This window comes from Aptenodytes patagonicus, chromosome 9 (assembly GCF_965638725.1).
Source record: "Aptenodytes patagonicus chromosome 9, bAptPat1.pri.cur, whole genome shotgun sequence".
Taxonomy (NCBI): domain Eukaryota; kingdom Metazoa; phylum Chordata; class Aves; order Sphenisciformes; family Spheniscidae; genus Aptenodytes; species Aptenodytes patagonicus.
Window position 1 is genome coordinate 9,004,707 of NC_134957.1, and position 18,446 is coordinate 9,023,152.

General features: G+C 34.9%; 1 protein-coding gene across 4 annotated transcripts in view; it reads left to right on the forward strand.

Annotated features, from left to right (window-relative positions):
• Positions 1 to 18,446, forward strand: part of RPS6KA6 (ribosomal protein S6 kinase A6) — a 42,876-nt gene that overhangs the window by 15,136 nt on the left and 9,294 nt on the right. For 3 of the 4 annotated variants that reach the window (XM_076347032.1, XM_076347034.1, XM_076347035.1), the window contains exons 4-19: positions 922 to 1,003; positions 1,857 to 1,937; positions 2,460 to 2,539; positions 5,377 to 5,483; positions 5,757 to 5,794; positions 7,510 to 7,652; positions 8,482 to 8,552; positions 9,781 to 9,869; positions 10,332 to 10,396; positions 12,406 to 12,508; positions 13,862 to 13,986; positions 14,280 to 14,405; positions 14,977 to 15,066; positions 15,753 to 15,911; positions 16,365 to 16,526; positions 16,928 to 17,004. In XM_076347032.1, the coding sequence (XP_076203147.1) occupies positions 922 to 1,003; positions 1,857 to 1,937; positions 2,460 to 2,539; positions 5,377 to 5,483; positions 5,757 to 5,794; positions 7,510 to 7,652; positions 8,482 to 8,552; positions 9,781 to 9,869; positions 10,332 to 10,396; positions 12,406 to 12,508; positions 13,862 to 13,986; positions 14,280 to 14,405; positions 14,977 to 15,066; positions 15,753 to 15,911; positions 16,365 to 16,526; positions 16,928 to 17,004 (1,598 nt within the window). The remainder of the gene's footprint in view (positions 1 to 921; positions 1,004 to 1,856; positions 1,938 to 2,459; positions 2,540 to 5,376; positions 5,484 to 5,756; positions 5,795 to 7,509; positions 7,653 to 8,481; positions 8,553 to 9,780; positions 9,870 to 10,331; positions 10,397 to 12,405; positions 12,509 to 13,861; positions 13,987 to 14,279; positions 14,406 to 14,976; positions 15,067 to 15,752; positions 15,912 to 16,364; positions 16,527 to 16,927; positions 17,005 to 18,446) is intronic. The other variant, XM_076347033.1, reaches the window with a different exon arrangement.

Below are 18,446 nucleotides of genomic sequence, written 5' to 3' on the forward strand. Positions count from 1 at the left end.
GCTCTTGGCATTCTCTTGTGACTTGTACATTTTTATTTTTTTTTACAGTACAAACATTCCTCATAACTAATAATTGCTATTATAAGAACAACAACTTGGAACCAGGAGCACATACCAAACAATTTTGTAAATTGAAAGACCTGGTAGTTAGAATATTAGCAGAAGTGCATGTATTTGTACTGCATTATTTTATCTAATATTATGCTTTTCTGAGCGTCAAGTTATATACCATCTATCTTTAAAACTCCTCTGGAAAGAAAAGAGCAGAAAAACCTGTTGGAGTTGCTATTCCAGAGGGAAAGGGTGCTTTGGTCTTAAATGGTGAGGTTTCCCTGCTTTCGTCTCGCCACTCTTACAGAATTCATTAGTATAGCCTGTTACATATGTGAGACTTGGGTCTTAAACCTCAAAAATCTTTTGGGAGGTGGCAGACCAGGCAGAATTGTCATTCTCCAAGAAAGTAATATTAAGAAACACATTTATGTAAGTACTTATTTGATAAGTGCTTATTTAAATGGCTTGCTGTAGGAAAGAATGTATAGTTTATGACCATTCTGAGTACTTCAGAGTGCACGGTGGTGCATGTACCTCTAGTCTTAAGGGAATGCAATTTTGCCCTTCCTTTAAAGATGTGTACTTAGGAAAGAACACTGAAAGCTGTCTGAAATTAATAGGAGGTTTGTAAATGCTTTGTGATAGCTGCTTATTTGATTACTAAGCTTGCTTATGCAAAAAGACTTACTATGAACATTTGGCATCTTTTCGTTCCTCAGAGTTTTTTGAGGAATAGGATGGGACTAGGGACATGCTATCTCCTTGTCTATATTAATGAAGTTAAAAGTAAAGACATAGTAATGGTTTTTAGTCAGGTTTACGTAAAATATTTTTAGCAGTAATTTTAAGTGGTGTTTATATTACCAGGTCTTCCTTGTACGGAAAATAATTGGTCCTGATGCTGGGCAACTTTATGCAATGAAAGTATTGAAAAAAGCTTCTTTGAAAGGTATGTGTGTTTTTCGAAATGGCACTTCAGAAAATGGTTTTCAGTGCAACTGTATCTCTTAAATGAGTCTTGTAAATACTTCTTTCTAAAATATTTTTTTAGATCTTAAATCATTTTCAGTGAGTTCATAACTCTTCTCTGACAGTAGCTTTTTTCTAGAATAACTTGTAAGATCATGTTTAAGATTTATTTTAAATCTGGCCAGATAACTTTAATTATGTGGTAAAAAGTACTCTTTCAAAGTTTAAAATTGCATTATTTAATTGTTTAGTCTTTTCATTATATTAAAACAAATTAATTTCATAAAAAACTTTCCTCTTTTCTTCTTTTGTTAAGTTAGAACTCTACTGTGGTTAAAAATGTTCCCTCTTGTTGTAGGTGCCATAGCAAGCTAGCTTACTGTTTTGGCTTTCAGAAGAAACTTTAGTGGATGCAACTCCACTGTGTGTAAATAGGGACTGTTACTAGTTGAAGAGGAAAAAGTGATCTTAACAGACAGAAAATATATATTCAGTACAGATAGTTAATTCAGAGGTTGAAGTTAGCTGCCTGGAAGTGTAGATGGGAACTTCTTTCTTGAAAGTAATATGGTTTATCACAAAATATTGGGATGTGTTGGGAAAAAAACCTGTAGACATTAAGGAAGCTGGGGCAGGTGAGAAACACGTTAGAGTTTTGCTGTCTGAAAGCATGTGTTTTGTGGGAAACTTAAAAATTAAAAACAAATAAGGTAACAAGGAAGAGTACTTCTTTAGACAGCAAAGACTTTCCATATGCTAATTTCTGCTCCATTTGTATTATACCAAATACATTTGTTTCACACTAGTCTTTTTTTCTTTTTCTTTTTCCTCAGTTCGGGATAGAGTTCGTACAAAAATGGAGAGAGATATATTAGTAGAAGTAAATCATCCATTTATCGTCAAACTGCACTATGGTTGGTATTTTTTTTGCTACAGTTTCTTTCAATACTTTAAAGGCATAGCTGATCTTGTTCTTTCTCAGTTTTGTAGTGTTCATTTTAGTGCTCAACTGAGGTTCCTGCAAGTTTAAATCACAAGACTAAAAAAAAGAATGTAAATACAGACATATATAAAAGTTTTAGGTTAAGTCCTTTTGAAATTAAAGGTTTCCTGGAAAATTCTTACAAGTTCTGCAGAGATTTTTTTACTTTTCATTGAGTGAAACCAGAACACAGTAATTCACATACTTGGTGTTTCCCTGTTTGACAAAGGGGAGATAAAAGAACAGTATTTTAATGATTTATGACTAAGATTGTCTTCTATGAAGAAGCAAGTAATCATTCAATAAATTACCTCGTGTGCTGCTGAATTATTTCAGTTCCAAAACAAAAGTATTGCCTTTCACTGAAATTTCCAAGTTGTAAAAGCATTCAGATCTGTTTTGTAGATCATCTTTGTCACACAACTATTGATATTTTTTATATTTTTTTTTAAAGCCTTTCAGACTGAAGGGAAGCTATATTTAATATTGGATTTTCTCAGGGGAGGAGATGTATTCACGCGATTATCCAAAGAGGTAAGTACCTAAAATTTTATCTCCACTCAGTGTTAGGCAGGTGGGTTGTTTTTGTCAGTATAGGATTGTCTTCTATAGCTGTTTCCCTCATAATTCTTGTCATAGTCAAGTTTTTAATAACTTAGTTGGGCTTCCCTTATATATTCTAGAATATATTCTATAACCTTAAGAAACATGAGTGTGCGTTGATTAGTAGCCTATGTTTTTCTTTGGTATCTACAAAGGACAGTTCTTTTGTCTAAAAATGTTCTGTTGCTTGGAAACCTAACTGAAGTGAATTAAGATTTAGCAATAAAGAAAGGGGATGTATAGTTCTCGTGCTCATAGTCAGCTTAGGTGCTCCTGGAAGCCAGCATCTATAGGAGGTTTCTGCTGCATTGTAAAATTTCATAATGCTGTAATACATTAATGCTTAATCTCACAAAGTGTGAACACTGAGTTTCTTTGAGACCACTCTCCTTCATCTAATGTTGGCATGCAGCTGGAACTTTAATTTTTCATTTCTATTTTTGTTTTCTGGAGAAAGCGCTTCAGAGGAAGGAATATGATACAGCCTGTTATTTTTTTTTAAAAACTTTTGTCATCAAATTTGTTATATGTTACCTTAAGTATTATGAACATGTTTATAAGACTTTTCTTTGTGCAAACCTTTCATAAAGATCTAAATTTTTAATGGCAATTTCTCAACAACTTCACAGTAAGAGAGCTTTTCAGTGTTTTCACCAGTGTAAATACATTTATATTGCTAATGCATAGGAAAAACCCAGTTTTCTCATTTAAGGAAGTAGCATCTGACTGATTTTTTTCATGACATGAAGGAGGTTGTTGTATCCCCAGTATGTAAGGCCATGAACTATTTGAGTTTTTTCCCCCCATGTACTTTTTGAAAAAATAAAGCTTTACTTTAGGAACAGGCAAAAGAGAAGGAAGAATTTAAAGGGGGTTTTGTTTTCCTTTTTTTATAAAAAGCTGACCTTGGTAAAACAGTGATCATGTCTAAGAATTGAGCTCAAAATTAATTAACCTTGAGGCTAAAATGGAGGTTAAAAGCTTAAACAAACTGACTGACTTGTAAAGGGTTATTGGAACATTAGGTAGGAAAGAGGTCAATCTCTGCTTTGATATAGGATGTCTAATTATAGAGGAAATTCTGGTATAGCAGGAAGAACTATTCTTTTGCACTAACACAGCTGGGATTACACAGTATGTAACGTTCTTAGATAAGGGATGCAAGTCTATTCATAATAATATGAGCTAGGTTGTTGAAAGGGGTATATATTCCCTTTGGGAATAAAGAAGTAGTAATTGCGAAGTTTTCTTACTGTTAAGTCTCTACATGTTTTTTGGAAGACTTCAGTTACCTTCTACGATGGCTTTTAAACACTTACTGAGTATATAGATAAGAAAAAAATCAGGTCTTTTGAAAATATCTTGTCTTCCCACCAGAAAATAAAAAGTGCATGGTAAAACAAAGACAGTGGACAATACACATGAGGGTAAATTCCCCATGGCATTTCATACTTTCCACACAAGGATTATTTTAAATTAATTGGGTTTCGTATGAGGTTATTAAAACACTTTTGTTGGTCTTTAAATGCTAATGTGGGTATGAGAGTTTCAGCTGTGGAAGTGAAATGAGTATTTAATGAAGTTTTCATTGGGAAAATTTAATGAAGTTGACTTGCATTGTATTTAATTTGACACAGAAAGCAGTTTTAAATTATTATTGGGAGATTGTAGATTACCATTTAGCATCATTGTGTTCTGAGACTTGCATTTTGGCTGTTCCAAGGAGTAATGATATCTAAGGTTTCCTCTTGCCCTTTTGGATATAGATGAGTAACAGTATCAACATTGCTCTTTATAAAATCAAGGAGAAACATTACGTAGTGTAACAGCTTTGTTGTCCATATGATATTAATACATGTCACTATGGAAATGAGTATTTCTGTTGCCAGTAGAACAGATTACGTATGTGCAATTTGAAGTACTGATCGGTTTACTACTAAATCGGTAAGCTCAGTTAAGTCTTGTTAGCTATCTACTGTGTAGTTGAGATGGCTGTTCTCCATGTTCCTGGTGTTTTCAACAAATAAGGGAGTAGTTCACTTAATTTCTGGAATTGAGTTTGAGGTTTTAAAGATTGCTAGCTCCCCTGGCAATTTGTAGAACGTGACAAGAGCCAAAGCAGATATGATTCTTGTATATGAAATTAGAAGCAACCTGTTGAGTATTTAGGACAGAAATGCATTTCTCCGAAATGCTCTATATGCAAGGTCAGTCAGTTTTTCAGTACCTCACTAGGGTTCTTCGAATTTCTTTTCCTAAGAGCAGAGTAGGTTCTTCCTTCAACTCCCACTGTAGATTTTCACGTCATTGTTATTTTCACAAAATGTTTTATTTTTGCATGCTTTTTTCTAAATGATTTCTACTTTTTTCCTAAATATTGGTAATGTGAATTCACAGTCACCCAATACAGCAGTTGTATACTAAATTTTATGATGCAGTGGAAAGCAGTCTATGTAGGATTGTGGCAGAAGGAGTGCTGGTGGTCAGTAACACCAAATATAATTAAACTTATTACCTTAAAACTTAACTAATGCTCTGCAGTAACTGCTGATGATATTGTTTAAGTTTTGCAAGTAGTTCTTTTGTATACTTGATGGTTAACCTGTATTAGCATATCATTTCTGTTAGGTGAATTCATAAATTATGAGTTCATAAGGTACTTCTAAAACGTATTTTGAAATTTAGGCAGACAGGAGTATTTTTTTTTAGATTGCAGTTTTAAAAACTGAAGACAAGATCAGAAGGTAAATCTATACAGTTCTTATTAGGTTATGTTTACAGAGGAAGATGTGAAATTCTACCTCGCAGAACTGGCCCTTGCTTTGGATCACCTTCACAGCTTGGGAATTGTATACAGGGACCTGAAGCCAGAAAAGTAAAGTAAAATGTATTTTACCACTCTTATGTGTATTTTGCTTGTTGCTTTGCATCTCCCACTATAGTGATGTAAAAAATGTAAAATATTTTTGTTAGACTATGTAAACAAACATAAAATGTAAGAAAATATACCTGTAATTTAAGTGAAATAATATTGGCTTGTTAAATTAACAACAGAAGTTGGAGATCAAAATTGTTAACTATTATATTTTAAATGTTATGTGAACATTCCTCTTTATGTGTATTGGTGAATGTGAATTTTAATTTTCAGCATTTTGCTTGATGAAGCAGGACATATCAAGTTAACAGGTAGGTAACATTTATTAGTATAGCACTTTCTGAACGTATTTCTGTATAAGCTTTTAGTTATAAGCCTAAGATATACATAGTGATGGCTGGAGTATGTGTGAGCTGGTACTTAGCTGTTTAGAAAAGTTTTTTATTGGACAGACTTCTTATAATAAATCTGTGTCCCTTCCCTAGCTAATGATTCTTTATATAGTATTAAGTACTTTTATTGAAGTATTTAGATAATCAGAGACTGTATCTGACAGTCTTTTACCAGATCCTGATGTCTATGCAGGTTCCACTGAAGTTAGTTTTCATGTTGGCTAATATTTGCATAGATCAAGCTGCAGTGTTAGCAGCAATATTACTGTAAAGTGCAGATCCTAATTGCTGTGGTTAAAATAGAAGAAGTGTAGTTGAAAATACAAAACGAGACATTGAATGTGGTTTTTTTTAAGGAACTTTAGTTCAGGTGGTGGTGTGTTATTAACAAAAACTGTCTGCTATTCAGGTTAGAAAGTGAGCTGTATCAAGAGGTACTGTGAAATGCCTTTTAGGTGAAGACCAAGAGGTTATAGACCCAGGCTAAAAGTTGCTGACTAGGAGACTTTTAAAAGGGAGCAGAAGTGCTTTTGGTGTAAAAAGATTTTAGTGCGCAATAAGACTTCTGAAATACTGCTCTGTGTGTGTGTTTCTGGATTGTCGCTTTTAAATGCATATAAAATTGCAGGAAAATGTTCCATGAGGAACAATTAAAATACATATATTCTAGGAAATTATATATACAGAAGACTGATTATTTGGAAAACAAATTACTATGAATTTCTGAAAGCTTTAAATTACATTTAAGGTGATACTCTTGTGTTACAAATTTCATTATATCTTTTGATCTATAGATACTGCTATTAGATTCCAAGAGAAAAAGAAGTTTTAAACTCCTAAAGATTTGATGGAATAATGGAAATAATGCTTATAAAACACATCATTTTTAAAATTCTACATGATATATTTAAATCCAATTCAATCCTAAAATTCTTACTTCCTTCTGAAAGTGGAAAGAATGATTGATGGGATTATTGATTAGCAATCACTTACGCTTTGAAAAAAGGGACGCTTCAGAGCCTAGTCTTGAGAGTAGGGCTAATATCAAGGCCTTGTGTATTCAATGGCATTGTTCAAACAAGGAAAAAAGTATTCTGGGAATAAAGTGAGCAGATATGCAAGACTTCTTTTATAGAACTTGAGTCAGGTTGCAGAACCATGTTGTCTTATATAACAACGTTATTTTTAGTCTGATTTTATTTATTCATCATTCAGTAATACTAGACCATGCAGACTGTGTTCTCATTGAAACTCATTTTTACTTGTATCCATTTTTTGTGTGAATAAAGCAGGCAGTAAACAGAGAAAATGAGACCTTTGGATTATCGAAAGGCTCTAAATGTGTAATATTTCAAATATTGAGTAGTTATTATTTGGAATAGTAATATTGATGGCTAATCATCAAATTAATAGGAGTTATAGAATGGTTTTGGTGATACCTCAGACATTTAATTTACTGTGTATCTCTAGATATCTGCAGCTTCTTGTTTCATGAAGAGCTGGGATAATCACGTAATATTCCTGAAAGCAAACAAACAAAAGCTGTCAATGCTTTGATTTTGAAATACCGTATACAGTATTGCTTTTTCCTGAAGTTCTTTACTGGCTATATTCTTGTAATGCTGTTGTTGTAGACTTTGGACTCAGCAAAGAATCAGTAGATCAAGAGAAGAAGGCCTATTCTTTCTGTGGTACTGTAGAATACATGGCACCTGAAGTAGTAAACAGGCGAGGGCACAACCAGAGTGCTGACTGGTGGTCCTTTGGTGTTCTTATGGTACTGTATGCTTTGTTGCTTACCTTGCTTACAGGTCAGAAATACACTGTATATGTCTAATGTGAAATAATGTGTTTAGAATAAGCTTGTCCAGATCTAATTATGAATGCTTGGGTAAAGGGAAGAGAGAATTCAGTAACTGAATTGCTACTGAAATAGCAACTACTTTGAAAAAAAATTACTTTTCACCTGTTTAGCCCTGTAAGGAGTACTTACCAGGAACCACAAAAGTCATACATGTAGTCCATTAGTAGTTTAGAACAATTGTAGTCAGTGTGAAACTTCAGTTTGTATGTTTATTTTGCATGGTTCTTGATAGTTAAAGAAAAAAAACCTGAAGACTTGGTTTGATGGGATATTAATTGCATTTTTGTAAGAGTAAGCCTGTTGAATAAATACTAGAGAGGAGTAGTGAAATAAGCCAGTAACTGCCAGCGCTTATGCCTTTGCCGTGATGTGTTAGAGCATCAGGCTGAAATGTGCATATTGACATTAACAGTAAAGTACTGTTTTAGAACTTATTCTTGCTCTTTTCATAGTACAGCAATGTCTGAAACAAGGTTACGGAGGGGATTTTTATTACTTTAATTGAAGTAGCTTATGCATGTAAAATATTCCTACGTCATAATTACATTATACTTGCCGCTGTTGTTATCATGTAAACTGCCAATGAAAACAAAATTTTAGATTTGTGAATTTTTTTAATAATCTTTTAAAAGCTCGAGCCAGTATGTCTAATGTAGTGATAGTGAAGAGTACAGTACTGAACACTTTGTTTGAGCGATTGGGGGAAGAAGTGTTGATTTAGATTAACATTTGTTCTTTTCAGTTTGAAATGCTTACTGGTACGCTACCATTTCAAGGTAAAGATCGAAATGAAACTATGAATATGATACTGAAGTAAGTATATCTTCTTACTTTTTGGAAAGTCAGAAAATGTAGTTTTTAAACATGTTTTGACAGCTTGTTGTAAGTCCTGCTTGAAGAGCATAAACTAGAACAGGAACAAAAAAACCAAGCCCCCCCCAGACAAGGTTTAGATCACGGACCATGTAAACAACTGTTAAGTATCTGCAGGAATTAAAATCTTAGGGATGAATTTGTATTTTCATTGTAGGTGTATAATAAAGATAAAAACAGTACGGTGAATTTTGAACAGCATTATTTACCACTCATGGTTATGTTCTCTTGCTACTGTTACAGCATAACGTCATTTTGTAAGCAGTAGTTAATCAGGTGTTGCTTTGTGTACGTATACATGGAGAGTGCACTTATGTGCTCACATTTTTCATATTAAATTATCTCAGTTACAACAGAAGCTGTCTAACAAGACAAACTGGGTAAACTGGTGATTAGTAAGTGAAGTTGTTGGGCAAATATATTCTCGTCTTTATTTGTGCTTAGCTAACAAAGAATTTCCTTTAGATCACATGCAGAGCCTTGGGCCTTTTGGGGGGGGTGACAGGGAAGGGGGTGAGAGAAGCTCCGTTCTTAACAACGTACCGCAGTTTGAGCTCACCCTGAGTATGAGTTTGTAGTGATATTACCTGTGAAAGCAGATGGCTGAGATCACTAGCCTCACTTGGAGCTGTAAGGGATGCTATGGTTCTGCAGAAGAATTTCTTGCCTTAGCATAATTGTTTTTCATAAAATAAGCTTGGTAAAGTCAGTAAGCTTTTATTTAATGGCTTAATGAGCTACTTCTTGAGCCTCTTGCTTCAAGAGGAATGTTAGCAATCACTTCAGGGGCAAGTAATTTGGGATTTGGTGAGTCTCTTGTGGCGTTGATTCTGGTAGAGGTATTTTGGCGATAACTTACTGGTGACATGAAGATAGTATTTTGAAAGATAGGTATTTCTGAGATAATTGTTTTACTCCGTTTTAGCCTAAATCTTGTTTTGGGGGCTTGGGTGGGGTTTGGGGTTTTTGGTCTGGTGTGGTGGGTTTTTTGTTTGTTTTTGAAAACTACTCATATAATGTGAAACTTAAAAGCTGATGAGTTAAATGTGAACACTCTACAAGACTTTGGAATAGATCCTTGATACATCAAATTGTGCAATGAAGTCTATGTAGACAATTTTTAGTAAGACACATTTCTTCCTCTTACTTGTTCTGTGTTTTCCTTTAGAGCAAAACTTGGAATGCCTCAGTTCCTCAGCCCTGAAGCACAAAGCCTTCTGAGGATGTTGTTTAAAAGGAACCCATCAAATAGATTAGGTTGGTTCATTTATTTGGATCTTTGGGGAAAAAAAAAAAATATTTGGGTTGAGTTGGTTGTTTAAAGAAAGTAGTTGCTAGAGACTCTCAAGGTCTGGATGGTCAGTAAGATTTGTGTTTAGATACCATTTCTTCTTAGCGTGGATCATGACTTCCTGGGTTTGGCTAATGAATGATTACTTTCTTGGACCACTGAGACGTAGCAGTGAGCCAAAGCTTTGACAGTGTCAGAGCAAAGAATATTGACTCTGTATTTATGGGCTTCTTGTACTCTGTTTGCCTCCCTGATGAGGTGTACACTACTTAATTGAGTATTTTACATCCTTGGAATATTTCTGTATTTACAATTCCCTCAAATAACCATGTCTATGCAAAGTTTTTAGAAATGAACTAATTTTTAGTGCAGTCTTCCTCAAAGACTTTACCCAAAAGTGTTTTAAATACAGTATTTTCTTTGTTCAGGAGCTGGTTCAGATGGAGTTGAAGAAATCAAGAGACATCCTTTTTTTTCTACTGTTGACTGGAATGTAAGTACAAAATGATCTGAATGATAGTTGTTTTTATTTTTTCTATGTATTATAGCTTTATAAGTATTTGCATCTGAATAGGGCACAATAAACACTGCACTACTGCTGGCTGTTACATTCTGGCTTCTACTATAATCTTACTTGGCATCTGGAGCTGTAGTATTTATGGTATAGAGAGTATTAATTATAAATGGTGCATTTACTTTTTAAATAATAGTTGCAGCATTCTAAAGCTTAAATTGTCTGTTAGAGCATTTGTAGTTGGAAGAGGATGCTGGTGTTCCCTGTGTGCAAGAATCCTTCTCTTCAGTGTCTGTCTAGTGCTTCCATGCAGGGTGCAAAAACTCACTGTGACTGTAATTATCTTTGACTTCTCTCTAGTTAGCCACAGCACATTCCTATTTTGTCAATCATATTCCATTCACAGTTAAAATATTGACTCTGGTGCTCTGAGATGATCAGAAGTCTGTACAAGTTCATGATTGCTTGCTTAAATTTTTAACAAGCACCTTGATGCTTTTCCTTTGCGGTTCTCTAAGGTTTTGAGATGTGTTTCCCAGAAACATTCACAAAACTAAGAAGCTCTATATCAAATAAATCCCCTCGGAAAACACTCCTTTGCTATAATGCCTACAAAAGGATAGACACAGTAAATAAGATGTTGCTGTGCTGACAGGACTACCTGCAATGCTAGCCAATGCTGTGCTCAGCTGTTTCTTTAAAGCCTGTTGTCATTATCCTTCTCTATCTCTTGTATTTACTTCTGAGAAGGTGGTTGTCTAGCTGTGTTTATGCAGCATCTACCATAGAGTCCTGATTAGCAAGTAAAGTTTTCAGGAACAGCAAAACTTCACTGTTTTATATGAGTACACTTCGTAAGAGAAGGCTGTGTTGTAATGGCTTGATTATCTACTTTTTTTTTTTGTAAGGGACTGATGTTGTAATAAATACCAGCAAGGAAGTTTGAAAGACCTGAAGTTCTAACTCTTTTTCTTTTTTCTTCTAACTTTTTTTTTATTCAACAGTGCTTTGTATTTATTTCAGTATGGTTGTGTTGATGACCACTTCTGTGTTGTATCTCATTATTTCTTTGGGATGAATTCAAGTCCCTCTTCCTTGTTGTTTTTTGGGGTGGTTTGGTTTTTTTTAATTGAAATACGTTGCATGTTCTTGTGCAGGAAGATTAAATGAAAAGAACTGCAAAAAATAGGTCTGAAAAGATGAGAGAAATGTCAAGAAAATGTTCTTGGAACTTCCTGAACTTTGCATGGGGCTTCGACATCATTTGACATGAAATTTTCTCTTCCTTAACTGAAAATAGTACTTATTGCTGATTTGAGATCACTTGGACAATGCATTTTTCTAAAGCATGTTGAGTAAAGGAGGAGCCATTGTTCTGCTTTCCCTTCCTTCCCCCTGACTTAGTTCAGCAGATTAGGAAAAACCTGGAGTAGAGGTTTAAGAATTGGCAATTCCTTGCCAAGAGAGACATGCCTGTCACTTGTGAGAGGTCTTTGTCTGGGACCCAGAATAGAAAGGTAAAGACTATTCCATTATCTTCCCTTTGGGGTGGGTTTTTCAGGGTTCTGGTAAAACAGCAGTGAACCAGATCTGAGGTGATGGTAGAAGGTAAGATGCGCTATGGCTGTTCCATGTTCTGAATAAGCCAAGGATGAACTAGTGATAAGTAGCAGCCTGCTGTTGTAGTTTTAAAAGTACAGATCTGCTAGATGAGGCAGGTTTGGAAGGATAAGGAAAAATTGCTCCATATTGTTTGACTTGCTCGGTAACATTTTCCGTAGCATTTCAAATGAAAGGTACATGAAAGTAACTCAATCTTTCCGTATAAATTTGTGGTTTTCTACTTGCTATATATTATTCACTCTTCCAGAAAACTGTTCTAATACAACAATAACATTTGAGTTGTTTACCCTTTAGCTTGGCAAAATTACAGCACCCATGGAAGTTTCATTCACTCTTAATTATATGACTTTGTCTTTCTACTTCAGAAACTGTTCAGAAGAGAAATTCAACCCCCATTTAAACCAGCTTCTGGGAAGCCAGAAGATACTTTTTGTTTTGATCCAGAATTCACAGCAAAAACACCAAAAGGTAATTGTGCATGGTTATAAATGGGTGAGGTTCATGGGACAAGGGGGGTCAAATTAATGTTACAAGCAGCAGCTTACTAAGAGAAAAAGCCAGTGACAAAATTGAAAGGGTGGAACAGGGTTCCAGTACTTTGAAGGAGTATGTTCTCCTCAGCGGGTTCCTATTCTTTGAAATATTGTGCTAAACTTTGATTCACCACCACCAAAAAAAAAAAGGAATATTAAGCGCTGAATTATGGTTTCTAGCTATGGTTTAAAGTCAGACATGCAGTGTTTGGGGGGAAGTATTCAATACTAAAAGTAAACTAAATGTGATTGCAGCAGTGATTATTTTTACGGTCAGTATTCCACTGAAAATGACTTGCTTTAAGTAACTTTCTTGAGCCTATTAATTATTATAATTATAAAATTAAATCTTAAAACTAGCATTATAATAATATTTTCATTGAGCTGTTCCCTCTCTACCCATGCTGACTTTGACTTTACTCTTGAGAAAACGGTGATTCAAAGGTAGAGAAGGGTGGGGAGAGAATGTACAGTGGTCTGGGTACCTGTGCTACTAGGTCAGTTGCAAAGACATCTCAAATAGTTTCAAGGAGCTTATGAAAATTTATCTTTAAAATATCCCTTAGATTATTGCACTATGAAAAATCTCCAAGTAACTGAACTTGGAAACTAAGACAGTAAGTGCAAACACTTACTGCTTAGTATGCTTCAAGTTTCACTTCAGGCTTGCTTTTGTGAATTTTTTTCTTTACTGCTGCATCCAACTTTTAAAACCACTTGTCAACGTTTGTTTGGAGAATGTCTATGGTTCTAATAGGCTACACAGAATTATCAAGCTGTGCTTACTGTGAAGTTTCAAACAGTGAATTCAGAGGTGCACATAATATAATCTGAGGAAAATTTGGTTCTAATTATTCAGTAGTATTACTAATTGAATATTCTTGTATTGCCTTACTTCTGCCTTGCCAGCAACACGTGTACCACTGAAATAGCAAAATCTGTGGGCACTCTTCTTTGTGATGCAGTCCTTGAACAAAAGACTATGATCTCTATTTCTTTCTCATAAGTAGTGTTATGCTTCAGTAAACTTCTTCCTAAAAACATGTATTCATACATTAGTTCCTGCAGTGTTTTGCAGTTTTAGATAAAACCCAGGAATACTTGTTTTGTGTGTGTTATTTCAATAAGAGAAGACAGATAATTGACTAGAAGTCTTATTCAACATCTAGTGGTGTTCTTGTTTGCTTCCCTTCCCTCAAAATGTTTCTTCGAACATATCCCTCCTGAATGTTTAAAAAATAGCCTTGCTGGGATTTAGCCATGTTAAATCAAATGTGTATGCCACTAGATTCTCCAGGAGTCCCACCTAGTGCGAATGCACATCAGCTCTTCAAAGGATTTAGTTTTGTTGCAACTACTACTGTAGAAGATCATAAAATATCACCACTCACCAATATACTGCCAATAGTACAGGTAACATTTTATTTTTGGGGAAACTTTTTTGACGTGCCAAAGATTGACCAATATTTAGTGTTTACAGTCTGTTCTTTTTTGTTGGGGAGACTATTATAAAATGTGCATTATTAAAATGCTTCCATGGGATATTTTTAGATTTTTAAAAAGCGAGTTGCTGTTTTTCTGGAGGCAGAATTCAAAAGAGAAGCCATGGGCAAGCAGAAGAAACTTTTGCTGTTGGAAACAGTATTATGGCAAAGAGCATCTTGTTACTTGAGATGTCAGCTTGTATGTGTTTGGTTTTTTTAAAGCAACTTCATGGAAACAGCGCACAGTTTACTGATGTATATGAACTAAAGGAAGATATTGGTGTTGGTTCCTACTCTGTTTGCAAGCGATGTATACACATAGCTACAAATATGGAGTTTGCTGTAAAGGTACTTTGAATAAATTTTACTGTGACAGTTCTGAAATTATTGTGTAGTAGACTTGTAAATTTAAATGCATGAATTTTCTAGTTACTGTAGCTGTTTATATGCTGTGAGAAATGAAAAACTATTTTCTTCATTTGTTTAAATTGTGTATTGGCTTCTATAGCTCTTCTTTTTGTGGGTAAAGTTATGGCCTTGAAGAACTGGCTTTGCAATTACAATCTTGAAGCCTGAAGATACTGTACGATGATGAACACACCTGAAATAAGAGCCACAAGGGTGGAACCTGGGCTGCAGGGAAGTAGTGATGCTTCAGGCAGTCCATTGCATCTCCTTGTCCATTGGAGCAGCGTAGACTGCATTAATAATCGAGTTTTAACCGATAGCAAGGATAGAGCAAGAAATGAATGAATGGGATGTGAAGCTGGAACATGAATTAGTCGTGATTAGTAAGAAGTAATGAACTCTAGAATTTTTTTTTTATTCTGTTGAAGTGAGAATATAAATATAAAAAAATTTCTTTATTAAATAGACTTTGTTTAGCCGAGTTGTTTTCTCCTGTTGCTATATTTTGCAGATAATTGATAAAAGTAAGAGGGATCCCTCAGAAGAAATTGAGATTCTCATGCGTTATGGACAACATCCAAATATTATTACTTTAAAGGATGTATGTACCTCTCTTTCTCTGCTACCTCTTATTACACAGTAGTCAATAAATAAATATAGATGTAGGGAGTTTATTGGGATTTATTGAATTTCTTTTACATAGTAAAATGTATTAGGAGAGCAATACATACAGTAAAGTGAGTATTTCAAAATAGGACATTGTCCTGATATTATTTTTTTCTAAATGCTGTTTAGTGAACTTGAAGTGAGAAATGATGTAAAGGTTAGAAATGTCATATTTCCTCTCATTTCAAATGAGTAGCTAATATGTTGGTAATCTGAATCTGAAAAAGCAGTTACATGATGTTCTGTATATGCAAAGTGCCAGCAGCTAAAAATTGTCCATGGAGGGGAGGAGCAATAGGGAGCGGTAGGGCTACTCTCCTCTTACAGCAGAAGTTCCTAGACTGAAAAATTTAATTCCGAGTTGTGAATTAACAATCGATTACCTCAACGTCTCACAGAAGGGTACATAAGCTTTCTTATACTTCATGGTTTAAGGCTCCTGAATTGTAGAATTAAATTTCTCAGTCCCTGCTGTTTGTGCTTTATGTTAATATATGAATAGGTGAACAATCTAGTCTGTAACTTTCACATTTATCAGGATGTATAATTATAGATGATATTTTTAAATACATATGTGTGTGTGTATTTATATACGTATGCACTTGTTAAACTTCTCATCAGGTGTATGATGATGGTAGATTCATATACCTTGTCACTGAACTGATGAAAGGAGGAGAGCTGCTTGATCGAATTCTCAGACAGAAGTTCTTCTCGGAACGAGAGGCTAGCGCTGTATTATACACTATAACTAAGACTGTGGACTACCTGCACTGCCAAGGGGTGAGTAATTTCTTGTATGACAGAGCTTCTTTCACACTTCTTAGAACTAACAAATGCCTTTTGTTACGTGCTTTGGTTGGCTTGTTTTTATGGCAGAAGGGAAAAAGATTTCTGAGTATTTTATGACAAAGGTGAATAATAGAAACAACTCATCCTGTTATTCTGGCAAGCCCTTTCGACTCTACTTTTACAGTTTATGGAACAGCAGATATTTGTTCTCTTATGCTTGTTGGCAAATTGTTATGTTAGTTCCAGTTGCATTACGAGCCAGTAGGCTTTTTATGACATTACTTGAACTAGACTTTTTTTGTTACTTGAAAGTTATGTAATTGTGTAGAACTAGTTTAATAGGTATATTAAACTAGAGAATAGTTTTTATAAATTGGAAATTGCATACAACCAAATGTACATGCAACTCCTAAATGACAAATTTTAAAATTTCTTTGTTTAAAGGTAGTGCATCGAGACCTTAAACCTAGTAATATTTTATATATGGATGATTCAAATAATGCTGATTCTATCAGGATTTGTGATTTTGGATTTGCAAAACAACTTCGAGGAGAAAATGGACTACTTCTAACTCCGTGCTACACTGCAAACTTTGTGGCACCAGAGGTATCTTAAACTGCCATGTGTTTTCTCTGTGCTGTTTTTGACACATCAAGTACTTAAACTTTTTAGCAGTGTTTAAAAAAAAAAAAAGAAAAATTCTGCTAGATTTCCTTAAATATAATTGTACATACTTTCTAAACACTGGTGCATATGTTTATAATAAACCCGCTTTAAAAATAGCGGAATTCACCCTCAAAAGTAAGATGTAAGCCTGTTGAGAATCTTAAGAGGTGACGTTCTGGGAACAAGAAATATTGTCGATTTAGTTACTGTAACCTGTATATTGAAAAATAAATAATCAAGCCTCTGGAATTATCTTGGGATTGACTTACCCTTCCTTAGGCTGTGTGTAGTGGTATTGTTTTTTAATATATGAAAAGTCTTTAACACTCTTTGTTTTATAGGTTCTCATGAGACAGGGATATGATGCTGCTTGTGACATATGGAGCTTGGGTGTTCTTCTTTACACAATGTTGGCAGGGTGAGAAATATTTCTTTAGCTTTTTTGTTTACCTAAAATTCCAGCATGCTGCATGAATCCATGCTTTCATTAAAATTGTAAGATATTACCTCATTGGTTTGAATGCAGAATGACCAAGACACTGAAGTGGAACAGGAAGCCATAAGTAAATGCGTACGTAAACTAGGCTTATCTTACAGGTAGGTTCAAGGCTTCTCTCTTCTACAGTGCGTGACTGGGGGATGCCAAAGCCTCTCCCCAGTTTCCAGGAGAGAATTTAGTGCAAGCACGTGGTGGTTTTCTTCTTTATCCTTCTGCCTTTTGTCCTCCCCACCTTAGTACCCTTATAGTCCACCTTCTCGTATCTCCTGCCACAGGCTTGACTCCTGGCCCTTTTATAGAACACACTGGCTTGTAACCTCTTAAGTTTTCTAAACCTCTAAACTTTCATTAAGCACTGTGAAGTGCTTAGTGGCTGAATGATGAAAGGTTTTCTGAATTTTGCTCTAACAGAAAAATAGCAGATTTTTTTGTCTTATAGGTAAATACTATCTATTGGAAACTGTTCCTCTTGATAAATTTGTACTTCCCTGTGTAAAATCACCACCACCACTACCGTTCTGTCATTAAAACTCAGATTGCTGTATGATTTAGGTGCAGGTATGCAGATATTGGGCAGTATACTGTCTGCACGCTTGAGAAACATTGTGTGAACAAAAGGTATGGCAGGCCAAAAGTATGGAGGAGGAACGGTCCAGCATGGACTCCTATCTTTCCATTTTGTTCCTATTAAGCTCATCAACTGAAAGACTAGAACTAACTGGCTGGGATAGTTCCTAAACCTCTGATGATGCTGGTTGATCTTTCTTCTATGCAGAGCTTTCAAAGTACTAAGATAGAATGTATTAGGCTTAATTATTACTGTTTGCAAGCTAATTTGAAATCTAAGGGGTGTTATGATGTAAGTACTTAATCAGAGTAAGATTTGGGTTTTATAGTTAAAACCAACTTGGTACTAGCCTATGATCATAGGAGATGCCAGAACATCGTAATACTATTGACATTGTTAAAAGTTGTATTTAAGTGATTCAGATCGGTTTTCAGATTTGCCAGTTTAGTTCTTTAGAGTTCGTCACAGTTGGATTTGTAGAAAGTAAGCCAAACTTACAGGAAACCCTGTAAACTGTTGTAAGCCTCCAAAACCAATGATCTTGTGGTTTAAACCTCTCAAACTCACTTAAATAAGAAACTATCATGAAAATTTTCTTGTAGCTTTTCCCCAAATGATAGATGTGTGTACATTGTGCTCGTTCTCTGTCTTAAGTAAATGCACATACCCTAAACACGGTATTACTTCAGCTTTATTGGGCCATTCTGTTAGGGTACTGTTCCAGGCTTGGATTACTTTACGTGCTCTGGTAATCTAGCATAATTTGTGTTTATGAATCACTTCTGTTTAACTT